This window comes from Ursus maritimus, unplaced genomic scaffold (genome assembly GCF_017311325.1).
Source record: "Ursus maritimus isolate PB19 unplaced genomic scaffold, ASM1731132v1 scaffold_30, whole genome shotgun sequence".
Lineage (NCBI taxonomy): Eukaryota > Metazoa > Chordata > Mammalia > Carnivora > Ursidae > Ursus > Ursus maritimus.
The window spans coordinates 8,672,093-8,696,944 of record NW_024425564.1 but is presented as its reverse complement, the minus strand read 5'-3'; the positions used below and the strand labels follow the sequence as shown (position 1 = coordinate 8,696,944).

Here is a 24,852-nt window from a genome sequence, read left to right as displayed (position 1 = left end):
TTATGAAATATGTGAGTTTATTTGTAGGTGAAGAAAATGAGGACATAAGATAAAGTAGAAACAGGGATCTCATCAGATAGTGGACATCCCTGCCATGTTCCTGACCTTAAGGGAAAGGTGGAAAAGCTCTGTTTTTCCCCATTGAGAATGAGATTCACTGTGGTCTTTTCGTAGATGGCTTTTATGATATTGAGGAATGTTCCCTCTATCCCTGCACTGTGAAGAGTTGTAATCAAGAAAGGATGCTGTACTTTGTCCAATGCGTTTTCTGCATCTGTTGAGAGGATCATATGGTTCTTGTCCTTTCTCTTATTTATGTAGTTATCACATTGATTTGCAGATGTTGAACCACACTTGCAGCCCAGGAATAAATCCCACCTGGCCATGGTGAATAATCCTTTTAATGTATTGTTGGATCCTATTGTCTAGTATCTTGGTGAATTTTTGCATCCATGTTCCTCAAGGATATTGGTCTGTAATTCTCCTTTTTGGTGGGGTCTTTGGTTTTGGGATGAAGGTAATGCTGGCTTCATAGAATGAGTTTGGAAGTTTTCCTTTCATTTCTATTTTTGAAACAACTTCAGAAGACTATGTATTATTTCTTCTTTATTTTTTTAATTATGTTCAGTTAGCCAACATATAGTACATCATTAGTTTTTAATGTAGTGTTCCAATATTCATTAGTTGCATATAATACCCAGTGCTCATCACAACGTGTGTCCTCCTTAACACCCATCACCCTAAGTTACCCCTCCCTTCTGTAGCCCTCCATTTGGTTTCCGGATTCCAAATTCTCTCATGGTTTGTCTCCCTCTCTGATTTCTTCCCTTTCAGTTTTTTCTCCCCTCCCCTGTGGTATTCCTTATGTTCCACATGAGTGAAACTATATGATAATTGCCTTTCTCTGCTTGATTTGTGTCAACTAGCATAATCCCCTCCAGTTCCATTCATGTCGATGCAAAAGGTAGATATTCGTCCTTTCTCATGACTGAGTAATGTTCCATCGTATGTATGAACCACATCTTCTTCACCCATTCGTTTGTCGAAGGACATCTCAGCTCCTTCCACAGTTTGGCTATTGTGGACATTGCTGCTATGAACATTGGGGTACATATGCCCCTTCTTTTCACTACATCTGTGTCTTTGGGATAAATACCCAGTAGTGCCATTTCTGGGTCGTAGGGTAGCTCTGTGTTTAATGTCTTGAGGAACCTCCATAATGGCACTTGCTCTTACTCTGGTCGTGGTCCCTTGGCCTACTTCCCTAAGAGCGCACCGTGCTGTATCTGCTTCCTTGCAGGCCTGCACTGATGGTCCACTGCATGTCCACTGCATGCATGTCATGACCAACCAGAGCTGCCAGGAACAGTTCATCCTGTTGGGCTTCTCAGACAGACCCCAGCTAGAGCAGACCCTCTTTGTGTTTGTGCTCATCTTCTACCTTGTGACCTTGGTCGGCAACACTGTCATTATCTTGGTGTCCCGCCTGGACCCCTGCCTCCACACGCCCATGTACTTCTTCCTTACCAACCTGTCCTTCCTAGACCTCTGCTTTACCACCAGTTCCATCCCCCAGCTGCTTTTCAACTTGGGTGGCCCAGACAAGACTATCAGTTACACAGGTTGTGCCATCCAGCTGTTCATGTTCCTGGGTCTGGGTGGCACAGAATGTGTCCTCCTGGCAGTCATGGCTTATGACCGCTTCACTGCAATCTGCAAGCCCCTCCACTATTCCATCATCATGCACCCTCAGCTCTGTTGGAAGCTGGTGTCTGTGGCCTGGGGTGTCGGGCTCCTCAACTCCCTGGTTATGTCTCCAGTGACCATGAGACTGCCACGATGCGGAAGGTGTGAGGTGAAACATTTCCTATGTGAGATGCCAGCTCTGATAAAAACTGCCTGTGTGGACACTGTGGCTGTGGAGAGCACGGTTTTCATCTTGTCGGTAGTGATTGTGCTGGGGCCCCTGGCGCTCATCCTCGTCTCCTACAGCTACATTGCCTTAGCAGTGCTGAGCATGCGGTCGGCCACGGGAAGAAGGAAGGCTTTCAACACGTGCGGGTCCCACCTCACCGTGGTGTCCTTGTTTTATGGGAATATTATCTATATGTATATGCAACCGGGAAAGAATTCTTCCCAGGACCAAGGGAAATTCCTTACCCTCTTCTACAACTTGGTGACCCCCATGTTGAACCCTGTCATCTACACACTGAGAAACAAGGATGTAAAGGGTGCCCTGAGGAGGCTTGTGTCCAGAAAGTAAGGCGACCGTGACTTTTCCAAAGTCTGCTTCTTTTACTTAGTTACCAGAAATAAATAATTCTTGAGGTGGAATTTTAGAATTCATTTAAACCCTCCAACCTGCCCAGTAAATATTTCCAGGGATGGAGTTTGGGAATATAACTTATAAAGCCCCAATACGATGCTGATGATAAACTAGGTTAGACATAAATTTTAATTTGCATAATATCTTATGTCTACCCTCCAAATCATCTTTCCTCCTCCTTTCCAAGTTGGTCACATGTAATTAAAATCCAACAAAACTATGATAAATACTTTAGTATTGTGGACTGACTGAAGTTATGCCCAAATAAAATCATATGATAATCTTTTCTCATTGGTATTTTGTGTAATTGTCATTTTTATCACAGAATTGAGCCGATGGAGTGTCAAAATACAATGCTTTTTGTCTTCTGATATCTTTAAATTTCACTGTCTGGAGAAGATAGAGCCGTTACCCTAAGCACAGCTTATGATATTTAAATTATTTGAGCTCTGCTTTGTTTCACGATCAGTGGTATTAGAATGATCTGGACAGATTTTTTTGTTGTTTAATATAGATTCTCAAGTACCAACCACTGAGGCTCTCATTTTAGTAAGTCTGGAAATATGTGTGTTGAGTAAGTGTCTTGTAGGGGCGCCTGGGTGGCTCAGTCGGTTAAAACCTGCCTTTAGCTCAGGTTGTAATCCCAGGGTCCTGGGATTGAGCTCTGTATCAGGGGAGCTTGCTTCTCCCTTTCCCACCCCCCCTGCTTGTTCTCTCTGTCAAATAAATAAATAAAATCTTTAAAAAAAGGAAGAAAAGAAAGAAAAAATGTCTTGTGTAGTTTTAACATGGATTTAAGTTTGAAAACAAACAATCCATTCCAGATCCTTTCATTGACAGATTAGGAAACTGAGGCGTGGTGAAATATATTTATAATCAAAGAGACCATGAATAGTGGAGCTAAAATTTTTTTATTATTATATTACATATTTTTATTACTATATTTTGAAGTATAGTTGACATAAAATGTTATATTACTTTCAGGTGTACAACACAAGGAAGGATTCAGCAATTCTGTACATTACTCCGTGCGCTCACCGTAAGTGCAATCACCATACAACGTTACTAAAATATTACTGACTATGCTTCCTATGCTGTACTTTCCATTTTCGTGACTTATTTATTTTATTTATTTTTTTTTCTTTTTAAATCTTTTTTTTTTTTTAAAGATTTTATTTATTTATTTGACAGAGAGAGACAGCCAGCAAGAGAGGGAACACAAGCAGGGGGAGTGGGAGAGGAAGAAGCAGGCTCATAGTGGAGGAGCCTGATGTGGGGCTCGATCCCAGAACGCCAGGATCACGCCCTGAGCCCAAGGCAGACGCTTAACCACTGTGCCACCCAGGCGTCCCTTATTTATTTTATGACTGGAAGTGTGTACCTCTTATTCCCCTTCACCTATCTCACCCGTGCCCCAGCCCCTCCCCTCTGGCAGCCACCAGTTGTCTGTGTTTATGAGTCTGTTTCTGGTTTGTTTGTTCATTTGTTTTGTTTTTTAGATTCCACATTCAAGTTAAATCATATAGTATGTGTCTTTCTCTGATTTATTTCACTTAGCATAATGCCGTCTAGGTCCATCCATGTTGTTGCAAATGGCAAGATCTCATTCTTTTTTAAGTCATGGGAGTGAAAGGTACAGCTTAGGAAATACAGTCAAGGATATCATAATAACGTTGTATGGTGACAGATGGCAGCTGCACATGTGAGCACAGCATCGTGTATAGATAAATTGGATCACTATGTTGTACGTCTGAAAATAATGTAACACGTATGTCAACTATACTTACATTTAAAAAATATTTTTAGGGGCGCCTGGGTGGCTCAGTCATTAAGCATCTGCCTTCGGCTCAGGTCATGATCCCAGGGTCCTGGGATCGAGCCCCGCATCGGGCTCCCTGCTCGGTGGGCAGCCTGCTTCTCTCTCTCCCACTCCCCCTGCTTGTGTTCCCTCTCTCGCTGCCTCTCTCTCTCTGTCAAATAAATAAAATCTTAAAATTTTTCTTTTTTAAAAAAGATCTCATTTTTTTTTATGGCTGAGAAATACAGTAGAGCTAAGATTTTAACATATGTGTCTGAATTTATCAGGATGAATGTAAATGTCCTCACGTTTTGAGTACAAATTTATTGAAGGGATTGTTAAAAGTCACAGTAATGAAAACGGATATGGAAGCCATGTATGTGCCCCCACACATACCTGGATCTTTATACACACTAAGCCTTATGGGGGTTGTGCAAAGTTACAAGGGATTAATTTTCACTCAGAAATAAATTCAAGGGGAGCCTGGGTGGCTTTGTCAGTTGAGCGTTTGACTCTTGGTTTTGGCTCAGATCATGATCTCAGGGTCATGAGCTAGTGCTCCAAGGCCAGGCTCAATGCTCGGCGGGGAGTCTGCTGGGGGTTCTCCCTCTCCCTCTGCCTCCGCTCCTCTCCCCACTAGCACTCTTTCTCTAAAATAAATAAATGAATAAAATCTTAAAAAAAAAAAAAAGAAAGAAATTCAAAAGTATCTTCTCAGTCTGAGGCACCCTAAGAATAAGGGTCTTATCCTGGCAAGCCTTTTAAATAGCTACTTTAGGGGCACCTGAGTGGCTCCGTCATTAAGCGCCCCATATTGGTCTCCTCCGCTGGGAGCCTGCTTCTCCCTCTCCCACTCCCCCTGCTTGTGTTCCCTCTCTCGCTGGCTGTCTCTCTCTCTGTCAAATAAATAAATAAAATCTTTAAAAAAAAATAGCTACTTTATCAATTAAAAATTTCAAGTAGACGTTGCTAGACATAGCTTTGGAGCAAGGCACAAGATAAAAGTTAACCAAATAATTGTATTGTGTTGTTTTCTTTTTATTGGAGAGGTTTATTTATATCTCTTTTCCTAAAAAGCATATTAAGCACGATTATGGGCTACATGCCACATTAAGTAGTATCCTTTTGTATCCATGCAGAAAAGTAGTAAAGGTCGTTCAAAAGAATGCAAAAGGAGAGGTTTCCTGGAGTAAAGCCAGATAAGGACAACTTTACTTCTCAACTCAGAAGGTGTTTCCATCACTGGAGACCTTCACTTCCCTGACCACAGTCACTCCTTCAGACAGTTCACATTGCTTCATTTTTCTGTCCTATGCCAATAATCCACAAATCAGAATTCCATGCTAAAAACTGATTCCAAACACCAGCTATTATATTTCCAATTATTTTCTGGCCAAAATCATATCTATGTGATGAACAAATTTAACTTTCATAAATCAAACTCAACCTTTGTTAAGCAAAATATTTTTGTCTCAATTCATGTTCTTCCTCCAACAGAAAGAAAGTTTACAAATATTGAAAACATTAGCGACATCCTTGGCTTCTATCTCTGCCTTCATTTAAAATCCTCAGCAATCAAAATCGTTCAGGTCTTAGCAAGTAATAGACCCTCAATAAATATTTGCTGATTGAATGAATTAAAAAGTTCATTATCCTGTATTTTTCTTATAAAAATGATCCTGTAGGGATGCCTGGGTGGTTCAGTCAGTTAAGCATCTGCCTTCGGCTCAGGTCATGATCCCAGGGTCCTGGGACTGAGCCCCACATCAGGCTCCCTGATCAGCGGGGAGTCTGCTCCTCCCTCTGCCCCCCCCACCCCCCACCCCCGCTTATACTTGCTCTGCTCTCTCTCTTTCAAAAATAAATAAATAAAATCTTTTAAAAAAAGAAAATGATCATGTACTGTGCAAATAATAAGACATGTATCTCTTTCTAGAAATCCCTCTGTACCTACTTGGCCCACAAAAGTAGGAGAATTCTGATAAGAGATCATCACAAAAAGCTGGGGCCTCAAAAGGCTTGGGGGAAGGGTGCGAAAGAAATGCACCCGGTGCAGAGGACAGAAAAGAAACCTGCTGCTCTCGACTCAGGACAATAACTGACTGGCTGGTGGGTGAGGAGAAGGCTTTATCCTGAAAATTTATAACGTCAAGTATCCCAATGTGTGTATTTGCAGCCAAAATCCACACTGTGGTCCGAGAAACCTCGAGAATTGTAGGTGATCTGCTCTTTCTCTCAGGATGCTTTTATAACTTTCTCTGTCTCTGATGGCCCTTTAAACATAACTCTCTTGGTTTTTTATTGAGATATAACTGGCATGACATTGTGTTAGTTTCAGGCGTACAAAATAGCGATTTGATGCTTGTACACTGCAAATGAGCACCACGCTAAATCTAGTTACCGTCCGTCACCGTACAGAGTTAATAAATTATTTCTGTGACGAGAAATTTTTAAATTTACCGATGTAGCAACTTTCACACATGCAATACAGTATTATTAACTATTGTCACATGCTGTACATGACACTCTCATGACATTTATTTTATAACTGAAGTTTACACCTTTGACCCCTTTCACCCATGATGCTCGCCCCCCATCCTCCCCACCTGGCAGCCATCGATCTGTTAAATCTGTTCTCCGTATCTATGAGCTCATATTTGTTTGTTTTTAGGTTCTGCATATAAGTGGATCATACAGTATTTGTCTTCCTTTCTCTGTCTGACTTATTTCACTTAGCATAACACCCTGCAAGTTCGTCTGTGTTGTTGGTGATGGCAAGATTTCCTGTTTTACGGCTCAGTAATATTCCATTGTGTATACATACGCATCTTCTCTATGCATTCACCCATCAATGGGCACACACAAAAAGACAAGAGACAACAAGTGGTGGCCAAGATGTGGAGAAAGGAAACCCTTGTGCCCTGTTGGTGGGAATATAAATTGGTGCAGACACTACGGAAAATAGTATGGAGGTTCCTCAAAAAAATAAAAATGGAACTACCTTATGATTCAGCAATCCCATTTTTGGGTATTTATACAACGGAAATGACTTACTATCTCAAAGAAATATCCATATTCTCATGTTCATAAGAGTATTATTCACAGTCCCAAGTAGGGAAACAACATAAGTATTCACCAATAGATGAACGTATAAAGAAATTGTATGGAGTGCCTGGGTGGCTCAGTCAGTTAAGAGACTGACTCTTGGTTTCAGCTTAAGTCATGATCTCAGGGCCGTGGGATCGAGCCCTGTGTCGGGCTCCCCACTTGGTGAGGGGTCTGCCTGAGATTCTTTCTCTCCCTCTCCCTGTGGCCCTCCCCACCTCTAAAATAAATAAATAAATCTTTAAAAAAAGAAAGGATGATATATATATATATAAAACGGAATTTTATTCAGCCTTTAAAAAGGAGGCAATGATGGGTAGTAAGGAGGGCACGTATTGCATGGTGCACTGGGTGTTATACGCAAGTAATGAATCATCGAACTTTACATCAGAAACTAGGGATGTACTGTATGGTGACTAACATAATATAATAAAAAATATTATTTAAAAAAAAAAGGAGGCAATACAACATGGATGTAACTGGAGGATGTTATGCTAAGAGAAATAAGCCAGCCAGACAAAGACAAATACGGCATGGTATCCCTCACACGTAGGGAAAAAAAGCACAACTCATAAAAACAGAATAAAAAAGTGCTTGCCAGGGGCTGGGGAATTGCTAGTGGGGGTAGGGTGGAAATAAAGAGAAGTGGGTAAAAGGGTACAGACTTTCAGTTATAAGATGAATAAGGTCTGAGGATCTAACATGTAGCACGATGTCTATCATTGATAATATTGTATTGTATAATTGAAATTTGTTAAGAGAATAGAACTTAAATGTTCTCTCACACACACAAAAAGATAAATATGTGAGATGACAGATGTGTTAATTAACTCGATGGGGAAATCCTTTCACAGGTGTGTATAATATCATGTCGTACACTTCACAAATCTGAGTTTTGTCGATTATACCTCAATAAAGCTGAGGTGGGAAAGGACTGCACTGGAAGACCTGAAACTGATGTTTTTACTAACAAACAGTGGATGTAGTCCCCATGTTTAAGAATCATTAGAACAAAAATTTATATATTGGGGATGTGAAATTTTTTGCATAATAAAAACCACTCATTCAGGGGCACCTGGGTGGCTAAATCAATTAAGCATCTGTCTTCGGTTCAGGTCATGATCCCAGGGTCCTGGGATCGAGTCCCGTGTTGGGCTCATTGCTCAGGGGGAGCCTGCTTCTCCCACTGCCTGCCATCCCCCCCTGTTTGTGTGTGCTCTCTCTCTCTCAATTAAATAAATAAAATCTTTTTAAAAACCCCACTCATTCAAATATAACATTAAAAAAAAAACTATGATCCTTGAGCAAAGTCTTGAATTAGTAATGGAATATGATGCATGGGAAAATAGGACAAGATAAAACCTTTCGAATGAAGCAAAATAATAGCATAATAAATGCATAATAGAACACTGGCCCCAAACTGGAAAGGTGTATCGAGTGATTAGTGCATTGTGGATTTGTTCCCACAACTACAGGGTCCATAGAATAAACACAGCTTTATATATTAAAGGTGTGCTTTTTATTTAATCTTATAGACAGTGGTTGCCAAGACTATTTTTAAGCAAGGAATGATGTGGTTGTGTCAGTTTTAAGAAAAATAATTCAGCTAATGCTGTAGGAGCTTAGAGTTGGTGTGGTTGGAGGGTATCTTAGGAGATTAATTAAATGGTTTGGGCAAGGGTAAAAAGATCTGAACTAACACATTGATAACAAATCAAAAATGTGTGCTGGATAGTGACTGTATTCTAAAAGTATGAAAGAGAGAATCAACAAGGCATAGGTTCAGTGTTCAGACAAAAACAGAGGGAAGAATCAGAAATAATTCAGGGGATTCTCACTGAGGTTGTTGAGGGTTTGGTATTGAGATTTTGAAAATCTGACATGCAGAACAGCAGCTGCTTTCCGACCATGATACATCAGATTGTAAAACCATGGAAATTTTAGAGTTCACAAATAATCCCTGTGTATATAGCCAAGATTTCATTTGCTTTAGTATGGAACTCAAGAAGGGGTCTAAACTGTGGATATGGATTGGAGATTTATCTTATAGACAGATGGTAGTTCACTCCATGGAAATGACAGTGTCTCAGGAACAGTGTGGAGAGAGGAGAGCGAAGGATAGAATCCTGGCAGATCAAAACATTGACATTTGTGCCCAATGAGAAAGAACTGAGAATCAAGGGCCCAAGAAATAATAGCGAAACAGAGAGAAGCCAGTGGATAGCATGATTTCATGAAAGAGGGAAATACCATCAATGCCATTTTATACCAAGTAAGAGGACGGTGAGCTCATATACTTTGTGTAATGGAAGAATATTAAAGATTTACAGAAAGCAGCTCCCCAGAGTGGTAGGGGAAAATGGCAAAAGAGCATTTAGAAGTATTGATGGGAGAAGAAAAAATATGGATACTCCATGTCCAGTCACAAAGATGAAATTAACGAAGAGGTTAGCTAGAAGACAGTGGGGCAGGAGGAGAGTTTCACTCTGATTTGATTTTTCTAATAGGATAGAGGAGCATATTTTTAGACAATGAACAAACAGATAATAGGGTATAAGATTAAAGATAACTGAGTAATAAGTTCCGAAAAAAGTTGGAAGGTGATAGACTTTATTGCACCATTGGAAAGTAATTTTCTTTAGTGAGTAGGTAACAAAGAAAGATTATAACTAACGTGAGGGGGGGAAAGGCACAGAAATTTTCTTGTTTAAGTAGGAAATGATGACGGTTCTGAAAATAAGGATGGAGAATCTAAAAACTAGCCCTGGAGATGTAATGTACAGCATGAGAACTATACGTAATAATACTATATTGTATATTTGGAAATTGCTGAGAGAATACTTCCTAAAAGTTCTCCTCACAAGAAGAAAAAAGGTAACTATGTGCGGCATAGATGTTAACCAGACTTACTGCGGTGGTCATTTCACTGTATATACAAGAATTGAATCACTACGTTGTATGCCTAAAACTAGCACAATGTTATAATGACAATTGTATTTCAATTCAGAAAGGGAATTTGAAGACTAGCAAAAACTATTGTAACCAATACTATGAAATAAGGTTGGTAAATGGAAGTTAAATAGAGACAATAGTTTCACTCCTTATCAGTTTGGCAGGAAGAGATTGACTACCTGTTGATGTCACATCTCCAGGGCCTTCCTCTTTGGCTGCCCTTGGGGACCCAAACTCCGAATACCTCAACTGAGGCTAATGAGTTACATGGGGCAGGACACTCCTGGGACCACTAAAAACACACACATCTCCGGTCCCTAAAGCAAGCACTTTGACTCTGGTGGCTTATGAAAATATCCCTCAGATGTAATGTTAGCCCTTTTATTCACGGGCAGATTCCACAGAAGTCATAGATTCCAACGTGTGTTCAGCTGCAGACTCAGCTGTCCGCTCCAATCCATCCTTCTCATGCTTCCAAACACTGAAATGAGTGGACAATCTTCGTGGGTAAACCCTGGGGATGAGACAACTTATGCTAACATTTGTTGTGAAGGGAACTGGTACTGCCTTTAACAGAGTTTGAGTGAGGAGCAATTTTGACTTCCCTTGCCTTTCAGATTCACCATTTTCAAGGATTATTCTCTCCAAGGTTGGCATATTTTAAATATGTGAATCTGGGTTTATTCTAAGGATTCTGTTCTGTTTCGTCCCCTAACACTGTTCTACAATTCCCTGACCACACACCACTTGGCAATCGCTGAGTGTGTTAGCGTTCGCGGGGGACAAGCAGCCACGAGCTGTCATCTGCAGACATTCACTTTGCCCTCAATATGCCGATCTCTTCGAGTCATAGAAGTGTACTGATCCTTCAAAGGCCATCTTGCTTCTTCCAAGAGGTAGTTGGAGATCTGTAATCTCTGTTGTTCTTCCTTGGAAGAAGATGTCATATTCTTACCCTCACACCCATTCAAATGTTCCTAAGAGGAGCTGGGATTGTTCCCTCTGCTCCTGATTCCTTAGACCCGAAAGGTGGTGGTGTTACCTGCCGAAGTGGTGTCTGTGGGTGAGTTTGCTATTTCCTTTCAGTAACTACTAGATGAAAGAAATCAAGTCCAGATTAACTGAACACCACTTCATGAGAGAAGTGAAAGAATGTCAGTATTTTCTCTTCCAGCTCAAACCAAATCTAGGAGCTAGGTCTTACAAGCGTGCAAGCTGTGTTTGTGTTTCAGATCTGTAAGTGTAACGAACAGATGTACAGAGAAAAGCCTTCATTGGATATTCATGTCACATACGGGGATCTGTTTTCCTGTTGCTGTAGGTTTCTGCACTATGACCAGGAGAGCAAGAGAACTTGAAACAAGAGAGAGCTAACACCTGCGTCTTGGTCTTCCCACCGCATGCAGGCATCTATTTATGCTAAAGATCTGTTGTAATTTGACGGCATAACTACATTATACTATTGCTATTGGGTTGAATTGTGTCCCTTCGCAGCTTCCTCCCCACCCCCCAAAAAAGTATGTTGACGTCCTAACCCCCAGGTCAGGTTAGTGGGACTTTAGGTGAAACCAGGCTCTTCACATCTGTGCTCAAGGTAGGATGAGGGTGCACTCAGTGGGCTGCCTAGCCCGATATGACTGGTAGTTCTTACGCGAGGAACAGAAGAGGCGACGCAAGGGACAGCACCACGTGCCTACGGAGGCAGTCAATGACCTGCTGCAGCTGCAAGTCAAGGAACCCCCAGAACTGCCGGCAAAGCTCCAGAAGCTACAAAGGTCCAGGGGTGTATTCTCCCTACCAGCTTCAGAGGCTCTGCCAAGATTTTCATTCTGGATTTCTGTGCTCCTGAGCTACAGATAGTGCGTCTGGTTCTCCTGAGTCACCTAGTCTGTGGCACTCTGTTATGGAAGACGAGGAAATTATACCACGTGTTGGAAGTTACATTACAATGCCCATGTCCACTTAATTCTCCTTTTCTAGTTACAATGGATTTTACATGTTTCCTTTCAGAATATATGCTTTCTTGGTTCCGATCACATTCTGTGCATCACTGAGAAGAACAGAATCATTGAAAATCGTGTTCTTGGCTGAGTTATGAGATATGTCTGTGATCTCTGAGAAAGAACAGCCTATTTGAAAACCCTGTAAGAGCTTTCGACTGGGCACCATGAGGGACGGGCGGAGCCCTTCTCTGACCCTTAAAGCACAAGGAGAGAGGGAAGAAGCAGAGGTACGTCCCAACAACATGTGACAAAACAAATTCTGATATTGCCCATTGTCTGATTCTGCATATTTTGGACCAGGCCTGATAATGTGGAAGATACAGAAATTGAGAACCACAGTGTCGCTAAAGAACATGCAAGGACTCACGGGTGCTTCTTCGAAACAGGACAGTGGATCTATTGAAATGTAAACCTACGAGGAGCTAAATGCACTGTATCTTTTATTTCTTATTAAAAGCTGGCACCATCATCTCATTTATTTGGGAGGAGAGAAGGCCAGGCAGGAGGGGTGGGGAGCAGCCTTCAGAATCTCAAGGCTTATCAGTGGTAGATTTGTACCTACAACCCAACTATTCTGATTCCCACTTGGCGCATTCGGAAACTTATTTTCCCAAATTAATTTTACCCTTTGTCAACACAGTAACAACAGCCACCAAAAGAATCACTGAAAGGATTTAGGAATAAGAGGAGAAGGGGACCGAGAATCCAATAGCAAAGGCAGACTAGAGAGTGGCCGAATATCTTCTTGCCTGGTCATAGATTTTGCTGATAGAAAAGTGACATTTACAAAAGATAGACAGAGTCCTGCAAAGTTCCAGACAACACAGCTTTAAAAAAAAATTCTACAGTTTGAAGAGTCAAGGCTATCTATTATCCATTACTCAAGGTTGCCTTTGCTTTGCTATTTTCTCTGAAGTTCTGTTACCTCTAGACTCAATTTCGATAGACTGTTAAGGTCTTAATCTTCCATATTCTCATTTATTCCACAAAGATTTTTTGTGACTCTGCTGCATGCCAGGCTCTTTCCCGGGCTATGGTGATATTATGAGATATCACTCTTATTTAGGTTGTATTTACTATTAAACATGCATCACGGGGTGTGGGGAAGGGAGGGAGGTTATTTCTAAGAATAAGTGCAATATTGTAATAGAAAACAAAATGATTTCTGTAAGGTTGGCATTTATGGAAGTACAGAATGGGATGTTGAAAAAATATTTTGTTCCATTACATTGAAAATTTTTTTGTTGTTTTATTTAGATTTATTTATTTACTGTAGGAAAGGAGCATGAGGAAAGGGTAGGGGAGGGAGAGAGAAAATGCTGAAGGAGACTCTGCACTGAGGGTGGAGCCCTTGGCACGGGGCTCAATCCCAGAACCCTGAGACCATGACCTAAGCCAAAATCAACAGTTGGCCACTTAATCGACTGAGCCACCCAGGCACCCTACACTGAAAAAAAAAATTTTTTTTTAAAAGATTTTTTATTTATTTATTCGACAGAGATAGACAGCCAGCGAGAGAGGGAACACAAGCAGGAGGAGTGGGAGAGGAAGAAGCAGGCTCATAGCAGAGGAGCCTGATGTGGGGCTCGATCCCATAACGCCAGGATCACGCCCTGAGTCGAAGGCAGACGCTTAACCGCTGTGCCACCTAGGCGCCCCTGAAAAATTTTTTAAAGGGAGTTGTAATGTAAGACAAAAGGAAAGACTAAATACTGGATTGGTGATTCCCCGAGATTTTACTGAAATTGGTATCAGTAATGATTACTCAGGATTAGTCCTCCTGCAGCATGAAGATTGGACACGATGAATTCTTCAATCATTTCCAGTAGCACTTCCCCAATCACTAACCATGATTTCAGGCTCCATTTCCGAATGTCTCATTAGAGTATGCATTAAAATCTGTTGTTTCCCTGGAATAAAACTGGCAATGGGAAATTTTACTATCTACGCATTTTCAGAAAACATTTTATCTCTACGCAAAACGGAAGTAGGGGAGCCAGTGTGATATTTTTCAATTCTTGTTAGAGAACAAAGAGAGCGATGGGGGCACTGTAAATCTGCAACCTATTCAGATCAATTAGATTTAATTTTTGGAGAAACTACAGTTACCTTCGGAATTCATGCCATCATGAAAAGCCAGTGTCCCCAGGGCAAAGAGCTCATGTCTCAGAGTCCATGTACACCTGGGTGAGTCTCCCTGGGAAATGACGGAACCTCCTTCACGCTCACTTCCCTCATCTGTTCAGCAGAGATCATGAATGTGCCAACCTCAGAGACTCCCTGGGAGAAAATGCATAGACCTTTTGGGCAGTGCCTGAAACACGGAAGACGCTTCTGTCCAGTGGCCATTTGTCACCCCCTTTCTCACCAACAAGGAAGACACTGTGCAAACCTCTCCGGCTCCCAACCGGACTCTAGCCCCCAGCTCTAGGAGAACAGAGGTGGACGGGACATGCACTAGAACACAATGGAGTCCCCCTTCTTGCGCAGGCGGAGCGCAGGGGAGAGAGCTAATGACAGCGCCTTCTCAGGATTCCTCCTCCTGGGCTTCTCCAACAGGCCTCAGCTGGAGACGACTCTCTTTGTGGTCATCCTGATCGTCTACTTCTTGAGCTTTCTCGGCAACGGCACGATTATACTTCTGTCTCGGACGGACCCTCGCATGCACACCCCCATGTATTTCTTCCTCTCCAACCTCTCTTTCATGGACCTTTGTCTGACCACCTGCACCGTCCCCCAGACGCTGGCCAACCTCCAGGGGCGGGACAAGACCATCAGCTATGGTGGCTGCGTGACCCAGCTCCTCATCGCCCTGGGGCTGGGGGGCGTGGAGTGTGTGCTCCTGGCCGTCATGGCCTATGACCGCTACGCGGCCGTGTGCCGCCCCCTGCACTACCTGGCAGTGGTGCACCCGCAGCTCTGCCTGCGGCTGGTGCTGACGGCTTGGCTCACGGGCTTCGGCAACTCGGCGCTGCAGACGGCCCTGACCATGACGCTGCCGCTGTGCGGGAGACACCGGGTGGACCATTTCTTCTGCGAAGTGCCGGCGATGCTGAAGCTGGCCTGCGCCAACACCTCCGTCAACGAGGCTGAGCTCTTCACGGTCAGCGTCTTCTTCCTCGTGGTGCCGCTGTCGCTCATCGTAGTGTCCTACGGCCGCATCGCGCGGGCCGTCCTGACGATCACGTCGGCCCGGGGGAGGCGCAAGGCCTTCGGCACGTGCTGCGCGCACCTGGTGGTGGTGGTCGTCTTCTTCGGCACGCTCATCTCCATGTACCTCCAGCCCCCCTCCAGTTACTCGCAGGATGTGAACAAAAGCATCGCGCTCTTCTACACTCTGGTGACTCCCCTGCTGAATCCCCTCATTTACACTCTGAGGAACAAGGAGGTCAAGGGGGCACTGAGGAGACTGCTGCGGGCAAGCGCGGACTCGCGAGGGAGCTAACGCGGGGCTTGCGGGGCTGAGCGCTGGGGCGCGGGGGACTGCTGGGGACGTGAAGCCAGCTTTCACACACTTCAGCAGGTCCTCGGAAAGCACCTGCTCTGAACGAGGCCCTGTTCTAGGGACTTGAGATCTATCAGCAATCCAGACAAACACCCCTGTCCCCATGGAGCTGAACCTTCTAGAGGGGAGAATATGGTTTGAAGATGATGTGAAAATAAACTATGAAATACCATGTCTTGGAATCCTTCACAATAATGAGAGTCCACAAATTCGAAGTACAAACAACACGAATGATTCTCACAAACGCAACGTTGAGTGAAAGAAACCAGAATCTAAATGGTTACTACTGTTCAAATCTAATTATACCGGATGTACTCTTTATTCACGTAAAACACAAAACCAGGCCCAAGGAAACCACAGGTATTGGAAGTCAGAATAATGGATTCTCGCGGGAGTCGTGATTGGAAGGGGAAATGGGGGAGGGGAATTCCGGGGTTCTGCTTATATTCTAATTCTGGATCTGGATGCTATTTATAGAAGGTACACAATGTGTGAAAATTCATCAAACTTGACAGTGACGTTACTTCCACGCTCTGTATGCTTGTTGTACCTCAAATCATTTACTTTTAAAACGTTTGAAATAAGCTAGATATTAACATATACTGTGATACTAAATACTCACATTAAGATTTGGGTTCCTTTCACTCCGTCGGGCTTTATATTCCACATGATCTATGTGACTTGGTTCCAGTGTACTGAACTGGTAGAATCCAAACCGTTTTGGATACCCGTGATATTTAGCCAACGAGAATGCGCTTTACCTGGCTTTCCTTTGAAGACCTCAATCAAAGAGCATTGTACAGTGAGTTCTGGTCTCCTCTTCCTTCCAGGTGGATTCACTATTGTTTTTCTGGTCTCTAATTCATATATTTCTGTTCTGATCTTTGTTCTTTCCTTCCTTCTGCTAACTTTGAGCTTCGTATTTTACTAGTTCTTAAGGGAGTAAAGTAAGGCTATTTATTTGTTTGTTTGTTTTAAAGAAGTTAACTGTATTTTTTTATTATTAATTTGTTGGCTTGGAAATCAGTCAACTATAGAAAATCTACCGAGAATGTATTGCATTCTAGAGCCTACCTAGGGCCCATCAGAAAATTCTCTTGTCTAAATTTTTTATAAACACTAGCTGATAATCTGCATTTCACACTAGTGAAAGGGTCTGACCTAGTTGACAATTGTCAGATTTATTTGAGAATTCTTTTGCTAATGTGGGCTTTTATTGTGGTAAGCTTTCCCCTTAGATTGCTTTTGCAGCATCCCATAAATTTTAGTAAGTAGTGTTTGTATTTTCATTTTTTCAAGGTATTTCTTGATTTCCCTTCAATGTCCTCTTTGACCCATTGTTTTTGTTGTAGGAGGTGTTATTTAATTTTTCCTATGTAGAAATGTTTCAGCTTTCCTTTGATTAGGATTTTCAGTCTCATACCATTGTGATCAAAAGAAGATACTTACATGAATTCGATCTTCTTAAATTGCTAAGACTTGTTTTGTAAATTCTCGTGGACAAGCTTCCTGGCGTGCTTGATAAGAATGTGTATTCTGCTGCTGTTGGATGAAACGGTCCATAGATCTCTGTTAAATGTTTTAGTCTAAAAATGGCAAAAGCAGTATCGTTTGTCCCCAGGAGCTCTTGAGTGGGGCGAGATTCTATCAGTAGCAGATATTCCCACCTCCTCCACATAATTAATTGTTTTTTCTTTTAAGGGTCACCTGTAGGAATAAAGTGTCACCACATACAGTTGGGCACATTTGTACATATTTCAGAAAACATTGGAAATACGTCATTTGCAAGCCTGTCATCTCTAAGTAGGAGACACTACAGGAAATATATTTTCTTCTACTCTTCATCTTCACAGAAGGGTTAAGAGATTGACCTCCAAGAGATTGCAGGTGGAGTCTGTGCTTTGTGCACGTGCAGATCTGTGTGTGATAACATATTAATATGTATGTTACTCCAATCTACATGCAAGCCAGACTGTAACACGTTATGGTGGCATATGAGCAGAAACATTCTTTGGGATGTATAGAATGGTCTTTCCAAGAAGAGCAGTGAAACCTGAGAAAGGTTGATTTCATGCTAAATATGACACATCGTGAGCCAACACGCTCCATTTAAATACATTAAAACACAGTTCTCATTTCCATAGAAAAATTAATAAAGTTTTCCAAAAGGAATCTTGCAAACCTGCTTCAATGTTTTGAAATGCTTTAAGTGGGGACTTAAAAATATATGGAAATCACTGTTTGTGACCTGCTATCACAGAATCGGGCAGGGGGAGGGAGGCTCCTGAGAAAGGCTTTGACAACTGATCGTGGCATCCCATCGATCATGACGATTCCAAGTAACGCAATCATTAGAAATGTCCAGGATGCTTCACTGAGACTAAAGACAAAGGTAGAAAAACTGAACAACTTCATTCTCAGAAGAGTTAAAGCTATCTTCAGAAATGGCTACTTAATTAGAAGAACTTACCCTTCTTAAAGACCTCATAGATTTAATTCCATTCACAATGTGTAAAATAAATCCAGCCAATAATGTAATTCAATAAATCAAATTTTTATACACAGACGAGGAAAAAATACCGAAAGCATCAAGGGGGAAAAAAGTCCATAACCTACAAGGGAAGACGGACAGATCAGGTTCGCAGCAAGTCTGTCCACAGAAACATGGCAGGCCAGAAAGAAGTGGAAGGAAATAGTCAATGTGCTGAATGAGAAAAATATGGCCAAGAATTCTTTATCCAGCAAGGCTGTCATTCAGAATAGAGGCGAGATAAAGAGTTTCTGGGACAAACAAAAACAAAAGGAGTTGGTGACCACTAAATTAGCCCTGCAAGAAATTTTAAGGGGGACTCTTTGAGTGGAGAAACAAAAAAAGACCAAAAACAACAACGACTAGAAAGGACCAGAGAACATCACCAGAAACACCAACTCTACAGGTAACACAATGGCATCAAATTTGTATCTTTCAATAATTACTCTGAATACATTAATGGACTAAATGCTCCAATCCAAAGACAAAGGGTATCAGAATGGATAAAAAAGCAAGATCCATCTATATGTAGCCTACAAGACACTCATCTTACACCTAAAGACACCTGTGGATTGAAAGTGAGGGGATGGAGGACCATCTATCATGTTAATGGACATCAAAAGAAAGCTGGAGTAGCCATCCTTATAACAGACAAACCAGATTTTAAAACAGAGACTGTAACAGATAACGTAGGGTGTTATATTATAATTAAGGTGTCTATCCATCAAGAAGATCTAACCTCTGTAAATATTTATGTTCCCAATTTGGGAGCACCCGAGAATATTAATCAATTAATCATAAATATAAAGAAACTCATTGATAATAATACAATAAGAGGAGGGGACTTTAACACTCCACTTACAGCAATGGACAGATCGTCTAAGCAGAAGATCAACAAGGAAACAAGGGCTTTGAATGACACGCTGGACCAGATGGACGTCACAGATATATTCAGAGCATTTCATCCTAAAGCAGCAGAGCACACATTATTTTCGAGTGCACATGGAACATTCTCCAGGGTAGATCGCGTACTGGGTCACAAACCAGCCCTCCACAAGTACAAAAAGGTTGAGATCATACCATGCTTATTTTCAGACCACAGCACAATGAAGCTTGAAGTCAACCACAAGAAAAAATCTGGAAAGACCACAAATACATGGAGGTTAAAGACTATCCACTGCAGAATGAATGCATTAGCCAGGAAATTAAAGAGGAAATTTAAAAATACATGGATGCAAATGAAAAGGAAAACAGGATGGTTCAAAACATGGGGAATGCCTCAAAGGCGGTCCTAAGAGGGAAGTATATAGCAGTGCAGGCCTTCCTCAAGAAACATGAGAAGTCTCAAACAACAACCTAACCTCGCACCAAAAGGAGCTGGAAAAAGAACACCAAAAAAAGCCTAAACCCAGGAGGAGAAGGGAAATAATAAAGGTTAGAGCAGAAATAAAAGATGTAGAAACAAAAAGAAAACAGTAGGACGAATCAAGGACACTGAGAGCTGGTTCTTTTTAAAAAAATTTTTTTTTAATTTAAATTCAATCAGTTAACATATAATGTATTATTAGTTTCAGAGGTAGAGGTCAGTGATTCATTAGTTGTTTATAATGCCCAGTGCTCATTCCATCACATGCCCTCCTTAATGCCCATCCCGCAGTTACCTCATCCCCCACCCCCTCCCTTCAGCAACTCTCAGTATGATTAAGTGTGTCTCATGGTTTGTCTCCCTCTCTGATTTCATCTTGTTTTATTTTTCCTCTTTTCCCCATGATCCTCTGTTTTGTTTCTTAAATTCCACATATCAGTGAGATCATATGATAATTGCCTTTCTCTGATTGACTTATTTAGCTTAGCATAACACCGTCTAGTTCAACCCACGTCATCGCAAATGGCAAGGTTTCATTGTTTTGATGGCTGAGTCGTATTTCATTGTATATATATACCACCTCTTCTTTATTCAGTCATCTGTCAATGGATATCTGGGCTCTTTCCATAGTTTTTCGATTGTGGACACTGCTGCTATAAACATTGGGGTGCACGTTTATAGGGTCACTACATTTGTACCTTTGGGGCAAATACCTAGTAGAGCAATTGCTGGGTCATAGGGTAGCTCTATTTTCAAGTTTTTGAGGAATCTCCATACTGTTTTCCAGAGTGGCTGCACCTGTTTGCATTCCCACCAAGAGTGGAAGAGGTTTACCCTTTCTTCACATCCTCAGCAGCATCTGTCGTTTTCTGACTTGTTAATTTTAGCCATTCTGACTGGTGTGAGGTGGCATCTCACTGTGGTTTTGATTTGTGTTTCCCTGATGCCGAGTGACGTTGAGCATTTTTTCATGTGTCTGATGGCCATTTGTATGTACTCTTTGGATAAATGTCTGTTCATGTCTTCTGTCCCTTTCTTGATTGGATTATTTGTTTTCTGGGTGTTAAGTTTGATAAGTTCTTTATAGATTTTGGATACTAGCGCTTTATCTGATAAGACATTTGCAAACATTTTCTCCCATTCTATTGATTGTCTTTACGTTCCGGGGACTGTTTCCTGCTGTGCAAAAGATTTTTTCTTGATGAAGTCCCAATAGTTCATTTTGCCTTTGTTTCCCTTTCCTTTGGAGACGTGTCTAGCAAGAAGTTGCTGTGGCAGATGGCAAAGAGGTTACTGCCTATGTTCTCTTCTAGGATTTAAATGGATTTCTGTCTCACATTTAGGTCTTTCACCCATTTTGAGTCTAGTTTTGTGTATGGTATAAGAAAATGGTCCAGTTTATTCATCTCCACATGGCTGTCCAATTTTCCCAACACCATTTGTTGAAGAGACTGTCTTTTTTCCACTGGATAGTCTTTCCTGCTTTGTTGAAAATTAGTTGACCATAGAGTTGAGGGTCCATTTCTGGGTTCTCTATTCTGTTCCACTGATCTATGCGTCTGTTTTTGTGCCAGTACTATGCTGTCTTGAGGATTACAGCTTTGTAATAGAGCTTGAAGTCTGGCATTGTGATGCCACCAGTTTTGGTTTTCTGTTTCAACATTTCTTTGGCTATTCAGGGTCTTTTCTGATTCCATACAGACTTAAGGAGTATTTGTTCCAGCTCTGGGAAACAGTTGATGGTATTTTGATCAGGATGGCATTGAATGTACAGATTGCTCTGGGCAGCATAGACATTTTCACAATATTTGTTCTTCCAATCCCTGAGTATGGAATGTTTTTCCATTTCTTTGTGTCTTCCTCAATTTCTTTCATTAGTGTTCTATGGTTTTCTTAGTACAGATACTTTGCCTCCTTGGTTAGGTTTATTCCTAGCTATATTATAGTTTTGGGTGCAATTGTAAATGGGATCGACTCCTTAATTTCTCTTTCTTCAGTCTCATTGTTAGTGTATAGAAATGCAACTGACTTCCATGCATTGATTTTATATCCTGCCACAATAGCCAACTGCTGAATTCCTGTATGAATTCTAACAGTTTTGAGGTGGAGTCTTTTGGGTTTTCCACATAGAATATCATGTCATCTGTGAAGAGTGAGAGTTTGACTTCTTTAATGATTCTGATGCCTTTTATTTCTTTTTGTCGTCTGATTGCTGAGGCTAGGACTTCCAGTACTACGATGAGCAACAGTGAGGACAGTGGGCATCCCTGCCATGTTCCTGACCTTAGAGGGAAAGCTCTGTTTTTCCCCATTGAGAATGATACTCTCTGTGAGCTTTTCATAGATGGATTTTATGATTTTGAGGAGTGTTCCCTCCACCCCTGCACTGTGAAGAGTTGTAATCAAGAAATGATGCTATACTTTGACCAGTGCTTTTTCTGCATCAATTGAGAAGATCATATAGTTCTTTTCTTTTATTTTATTAATGTAGTGATCATATTGATTGATTTCTGGATATTGAACAACCTTGCAATCTAGGAATAAATCGCACTTGGCCGTGGTGAATAATCCTTTTAATGTATTGTTGGGTCCTATTGGCCAGTATTTTGGGGAGAATTTTTGCATCCATGTTCATCAGGATATTGGTCTGTAATTCTCTTTTTTGGTCGGGTTTTTTAAAATGCATTTTTATAATATGTTCCTGCATTCAAAATTGTATGGGGCCTTTGGCAGATGTGAGATAGAAAAGCATTGATCGGGGGTGCCTGGGTGGCTCAGTCATTAAGTGTCTGCCTTCGGCTCAGGTCATGATCCCAGCATCCTGAGATTGAGATCTGCGTCAGGCTCCCTGCTAGGCCAGGAGCCTGCTTCTCCCTCTCCTGCACCCCCTGCTTGTGTCCTCTTTCTGTCAAATAAATATAATCTTAAAAAAAAAAAAAAAGCATTGATCAGTTGATGCCTCAATCAAAGAATTTATAAAATGGTATGAAGACAGTATCGAAATGTATTTTACCCTTGAAACTTTTGCTGCATTATTGTAGTGAAAATGAATAGAATATAAAATAGGATTTGGGTCATATACTGTCCAGATATGATAATGTCCTCAAAAGTCATTTTTAATGAAGAGGATGGTTTGCAAGCTGCATAACCAACTTGTGGACCTCACATCAGTGCTTCTCCTACCTCGCACAAAATTACACGTAAGCACCACCTCGTGTATCACCAGCTGAAGCTCCCAATGTCACAGGCAGGTAAACATCACACCCTCCTCCTTCTGTGACGGAAGGCTACATAAAACCACTGTCACACTGGTGACATCACACTGGGGCCTGAAATTTGAATGGATTTATCAGGATTGATGTTAGAAGGTTTTTCTTCGAGCTAAAAGTTTGTTTTTCCCACAGTTGCCCACCTACTTCTATGAAAACGCTGTGATACAGTCCACCGATGGACCTCCTAATAGAGCCACAGTCACAAAATATAAGAGTAAGTGATATGTCTCCAACAACTGCCAGAAAATGTTAAAATGTTAATATTTCTTGTAGCGTTTTTTTGGTTCCTATTCTTATTCTCCCTATGCCTATATAGTATGTGGGTGGATGTCTACTTGCAAGTAGAATTGGAATAGTGTTCCCAAATGGTTGGGGGGATGGTTAAGAAAAACCTGTGGAGCTTTTATAATAACGACATGATGCGGGTGCTCTAGGGTCACCAGTGAGCATCTCCGGAGGCGGCAGGAGTCCCTGGACTTAGATTGTGAGCGCCCACATTAAAGCGTCAGGTGAGGGAATTCCCTTGAGACATGTCAGGGGAGATTCTGGGTGTCATGAGGAAGACACAATCATCTTAGAAGCTCTGGCAGTGAAAGTTTCCCATTACAGGGTCTTCCTCCCAGTCATCTGGAGTCATGGCCCCTGCAAAGCACCTTCTTCATTGCTCCCGTCACATCCTTGTTCCGCAGTGTATATATGACGGGGTTGACCATGGGGGTGACGATGGTGTAGAACAGAGAAACGAACTTGCCCTGATCCTGGGAGTAGTTGTTGCTGGGCTGGAGGTAAGCGTAGATGGCCGTGCCATAGAACAGGGAGACCACCGTGATGTGGGACCCACACGTCCCAAACGCTTTCCTCTGCCCTGCAGATGACTTTATTCTTAAGACTGCCCTGACAATCCGACCATAGGAGACCGTGATTAAGGCCACAGGGATGAGGAGAATCATTACACCGACAAAGAAGAGCACAGACTCATTCACAGTGGTGTCAACACAAGCAAGCTTGAGCAGTGGGGGGACCTCGCAAAGGAAATGGTCTATTTTATTTCTCCCACAAAATGGTAAAAGGAAGGTGAGCACTGTCTCCAGTGAGGAGTTGGCAAAACCAATGAACCACGATGCGGAAGCCATGAGGGCACAGAGACGGGGGTGCATGACCACTGTGTAGTGCAGGGGCCTGCAGATGGCTGCATAGCGGTCAAATGCCATGACTCCTAAGAGAATGCATTCTGTCGATCCCAACCCTAGAGAAACAAACATCTGAGCCACACAGCCGCCAAAGGAGATAGACTTGTCTGCTCCCCTGAGATGAACCAGGAGCTGTGGGACAATGCTGGTCGTGTAGCACAGGTCCAGAAAGCTCAGGTTGGAGAGGAAAAAGTACATGGGAGTCTGAAGATGGGGGTCCAGGTGGGACAAGGCAATGATGGTGGTGTTTCCCAGCAGAGTGAACAGATAGAAGATCAGAAGAACCACGAAGAGGACGAGCTCCAGCTGAGGCCGGTCTGAGAAACCCAGCAGAACAAACCCAGTGAAAGAACTGCCATTTTTCTGTTCCATCGTCTGTTAGCACATGTTTCCTGTCAGGACCAAGCATTTAGCAAGTTTTAAAAGAAATCTTTAAAAAAGTATTTTGTAGGAGGAGGTGGATCTAGTATGTTATAGGACATGGCAATGGCAATGGTCTGGGGGAAAGATGGCAGAGGAGTAAGGGTCTCCTTTTTTTAGCTGGTCCCCTGAATGGCGCTGGGTACCTACCTGACCATCCCGAACATCCATGGAATCAGCCTGAGATGCAGGAAGTTACATCTGGATCTCTACAAACGAACATCTCCCGCGCTGAGTATGAGGTATGAAGCTGGGAGCCGTGAAACCACGCACAGATATCGGCAGATAAACGGAAGGGGGGAGGGAGCCGCCGCGCTCAGGCGCCAGGAAGCAGTAGCCACCTGCACTGGGGAGCGGCTGGGGGCCCCCAGCGGGCACCACCAGT

At 42.2% G+C, this 24,852-nt stretch overlaps 2 protein-coding genes and 1 pseudogene across 2 annotated transcripts; 2 read left to right on the top strand and 1 right to left on the bottom strand.

Annotated features, from left to right (window-relative positions):
• Window positions 1–1,219: 1,219 nt before the first annotated feature.
• On the top strand, window positions 1,220–2,263 carry LOC103665107 (olfactory receptor 2W3-like). Its single transcript, XM_008693027.2, has one exon. The coding sequence runs from the start codon at window positions 1,220–1,222 to the stop codon at window positions 2,261–2,263; it is 1,044 nt and encodes a 347-aa protein (XP_008691249.2).
• Window positions 2,264–14,609: 12,346 nt separating this feature from the next.
• LOC103665209 (putative olfactory receptor 2B8) lies at window positions 14,610–15,629 on the top strand. Its single transcript, XM_008693101.2, has one exon. The coding sequence runs from the start codon at window positions 14,652–14,654 to the stop codon at window positions 15,627–15,629; it is 978 nt and encodes a 325-aa protein (XP_008691323.2). The 5' UTR covers window positions 14,610–14,651.
• Window positions 15,630–23,450: 7,821 nt separating this feature from the next.
• Window positions 23,451–24,434, bottom strand: LOC103665210 (annotated as a pseudogene).
• Between the last annotated feature and the right edge of the window lie 418 nt (window positions 24,435–24,852).

Excerpts from the sequence above, each read along its gene's own strand:
- LOC103665107 (XM_008693027.2), top strand. The coding sequence starts at position 1,220 with ATGGCACTTGCTCTTACTCTGGTCGTGGTCCCTTGGCCTACTTCCCTA.
- LOC103665209 (XM_008693101.2), top strand. The coding sequence starts at position 14,652 with ATGGAGTCCCCCTTCTTGCGCAGGCGGAGCGCAGGGGAGAGAGCTAAT.